General features: G+C 47.7%; 1 protein-coding gene across 1 annotated transcript in view; it reads right to left on the bottom strand.

Moving 5' to 3' along the window:
* The window catches only part of RMDN1 (regulator of microtubule dynamics 1), a 39,412-nt gene that overhangs the window by 3,604 nt on the left and 32,500 nt on the right, over nt 1–3,308 (bottom strand). The window contains exons 6-8 of the mRNA XM_014466160.2: nt 2,823–2,878; nt 2,148–2,235; nt 894–924 (exon numbers count right to left, since the gene is read on the bottom strand). Of these exons, the coding sequence (XP_014321646.2) occupies nt 894–924; nt 2,148–2,235; nt 2,823–2,878 (175 nt within the window). The remainder of the gene's footprint in view (nt 1–893; nt 925–2,147; nt 2,236–2,822; nt 2,879–3,308) is intronic.

Below are 3,308 nucleotides of genomic sequence, written 5' to 3'. Positions count from 1 at the left end.
GGCGGCCAAGCCAGGCGTGCAGCCCGGAGCCCGGAACCAGCAGCAGGGCCACTCCAGAGTGCGGCAAGGCCCACTCCTTATTTCATTTTTAAATCCTCACTCAAGGATGTGTTTCTTATTGACTTTAGAGAAAGGGGAGGGGGGGAAAGGGGGGTATCGATCGGTTACCTCCCTTACAGGCCCCGATCAGGAAATTAAACCAGCAACCTGGGCGTGAGCCCTGACGGAATCCAAGCTGCCACCTTTTGGTGCATGGAGCATGTTCCAACCAGCTGAGCACAGGCCAGGGCAGCGGGGCCTACACCTTACTCAAGTGAATAAAACCTTTAAAGACTGTCTGATAAAGCCCAGTACAAAGGTGTGTCAGGATAAAGTATTTTTGTTTTAAAATTCCTAACTATATAATAAAAGCCTAAGCGACCATTACAGCAGAATGACCAGAACAACCGGTTGCTATGATGCACACTGACCACCAGGGGGCAGACGTTCAACACAGGAGCTGTTCCCTGGTGATCAGTGTGCTCCCACAGGGGGAGCGCCACTCAGCCAGAAGCTGGGCTCACAGCTGGCAAGCACGGCGGGGGTGGCAGTGGCAGGAGCCTCTTCCACCTCCGCAGCAGTGCTAAGGAGCAGCGAGCAGGCAGGCAGTAAGGAGCAAGGGTTCCCGGACTGCGAGAGGGATGTCCAACTGCTGGCTTAGGCCTAATCCTCGTGGGGAGCCTAAGCCGGAGGGCGGACATCCCCTGAGGGGTCCCAGACTGCAAGAGGATGCAGGCCGGGCTGAGAGATGCCTCCCCCTCCGTGCACAAATTTCATGCACCGGGCCTCTAGTTATATATAAAGCATTCACATAATTTTAACTATATTAGTATCTGAAATAAAAAATATTTTACCTTGCTCTGCCTTTTGGAAGTAGCCTAAGGCCTGTAAAAACACAAAGAATGCAAACAGAATGAAAAGGATTAAAATAGATTCAATATTTAAAAATCTTCTCAAACTCTATTCCTATTTTACATACAAGCGAGGAAGTAGATGAAAACCCCTTAAAATAACGGCTCAATCACCAACAGTAAGCGTAACATAGCACTCAAGGCCCTGAGCACAGAGCACATGGGCCCTCGAGCCCCAAGGTCCCGGCGCAGCCTCACACAGAGAAAGGAGGCCGCGGATAGCTCGCTCTCCTCTCTCTTCTTCAGTCCCAGCAGGGAACACCCTGAAAACTAGACAAAGTGGAAAGCTGCGTTTCCTCAGTGACACACTGGTTTTACCAGGGAGTTTTTAAAGTTCTTTATTATTGAAATTCCTACATAAAATGCTACTGTGAGTCTAAAAGGGTTAATTCTTTATGACTCACTTAAACGGTTTTTATAATACACTACCTACCAACTGATTTCTTAAAAACCAATTTGTTAGAGCAGAGCTATCTTTTCTCTTAGAATGCAGTTTTAATAGCATAGGTATTTCCCAGCTGTGTAATTGCTGTGTAATTTACACCTCAATGCACCTTAGATCGGATTCAACTAAAGCTTTCCAGAAAGAAACAGGCCCTCACTATGAAACTAGTATTCAGAAAGCCATTTCAATGGCCTGTTTCCTCACTCTGCACATTTTTTGACAAGCTAGACCCAAACGTTTGCCCATAAATCCCCCTCAACATTCTTTCAACAGCATTTAAAACATGGATGGAGCCGAGGGAGTGTTGCACAGCGGGTTAAGCGTCCTTCTATGAGCCGGGAGGTCATGGGTGGGTCTCTGAACAGGGCACATGCCCGGGTTGTGGGCTCGATCCTCAGTTGGGGGCAGGCAGGAGGCAGCTGATCAAGCACTGATGTTTCTCTCTCTCTCTCCCTATCCCTTCCTCTCTGAAATCTATAAAAAAATTTTTAAAAAAGTTATTGATGCCAAGTCGCGCTTTCTTTGGCATGGCAGGGAAATGACGTACAGAGAATATGTCCAAACAGCTTGCTAGGAGCAGGCGCTGTGGCACAAGTTTCAAACAGAAAACGGAGGCAGCTGTTTGCCGCGGGCGTCACAAGCCTCCACTAGAGAAATCGACCCAGAGTCACGGGCACAGTGAAGGCCGAGTGGCCGCCTGGACAGGTCCCGAGGGAGCCCTGCGAGTGCCGCCCCGGGAGGTCAGCACTCACCTCCTCGTAGGTGGAGCTGGGAGGGGCTGCAAACAGCATGTTGGCAATTCTTCTCTGATACCAAGGCATTTCCGCAAACGTGTAGCACCTGGGGGAGTAAAGAAACGTTCATGCATTGAACTGACTGACTTTCTCTTCAAGACAATCAAGCTTCTTATCAGACATACAGGACGCTGGTGCTGCCTGTTTAAGCAGCGTGTACTGGACATAACATCAGAGGCTCACTTCCACCCCGAGTTGTGCAGGGACTGACACTGCTCCATCTAGGGGGGGGCTTGTGATCACATGTAAACAGTGGTGACTACTGGTAACAGCGCTGAGAGGCCGTGGAGCCGCCGCGGGTGAGAGGCCGCGTGCAGGAAAGAAGGGCGCATACTCAGGGCTGGGCACCACCTGCGGCGTCAGGCAGCCGCTGGGGCCCTGGGCGTGCGCCCGCGGATGAGAGGGGACCACTGCACCTGTTGCTAAAGGATCTGAATAACGACGTCTGACAAGATCACAATCACATTTGTATTCCCTAACGACAGGCACAGCTGCTGGTTGATTTCATGGTTAAGCAGCACTCCTGAGTGCCAAGCAGCATTTTAAAATGGCTGACATCTTGCTTTTTTAAACACTACAAAATAAGATCACACTACGTACCACTGAAATATTTATTCAAAGAAATTTTCTTACCAAATGCCCATTAGGTGAATCGAAGTCGCATCTTTAGGGTTCAATTCAATTGCTTTCTAACAAGAAATGAGAAAATCAAGCATTTGTTTTATAAACAAGAAGAATTTTACTTGTTTACGGAGGAAGCACAAGGTAGAATATGTCAGGAAAGTGTCCCTCATTTCTATTTACCACGTGACAGCCCTGTGTGAATTAATGCAAAGTATAAATGACAATAACTTCAACGAAATTACTCCTTTGATACATTATTTGGTTGAAAACTGCTAAGGAAATTTCAGAGGTTAATGTAGTGCCATTAAAAATAAGAGACCCTTTTTAAAAACAGGGACTCCGTAGCGCAGCCGTGGGCAAACTACTGCCCGCGGCCCGGATCCGGCCCCGTTTGAAATGAATAAAACTAAAAAAAAAAAAAAGACCGTACCCTTTTATGTAATGATGTTACTTTGAATTTATATTAAGTTCAAAAAACACTCCATCCATGCTTTT

The sequence above is a fragment of the Myotis lucifugus genome, unplaced genomic scaffold (assembly GCF_000147115.1).
Source record: "Myotis lucifugus unplaced genomic scaffold, Myoluc2.0 scaffold_327, whole genome shotgun sequence".
Taxonomy (NCBI): Eukaryota; Metazoa; Chordata; class Mammalia; order Chiroptera; family Vespertilionidae; genus Myotis; species Myotis lucifugus.
This window is presented reverse-complemented; position numbering and strand designations above follow the sequence as displayed.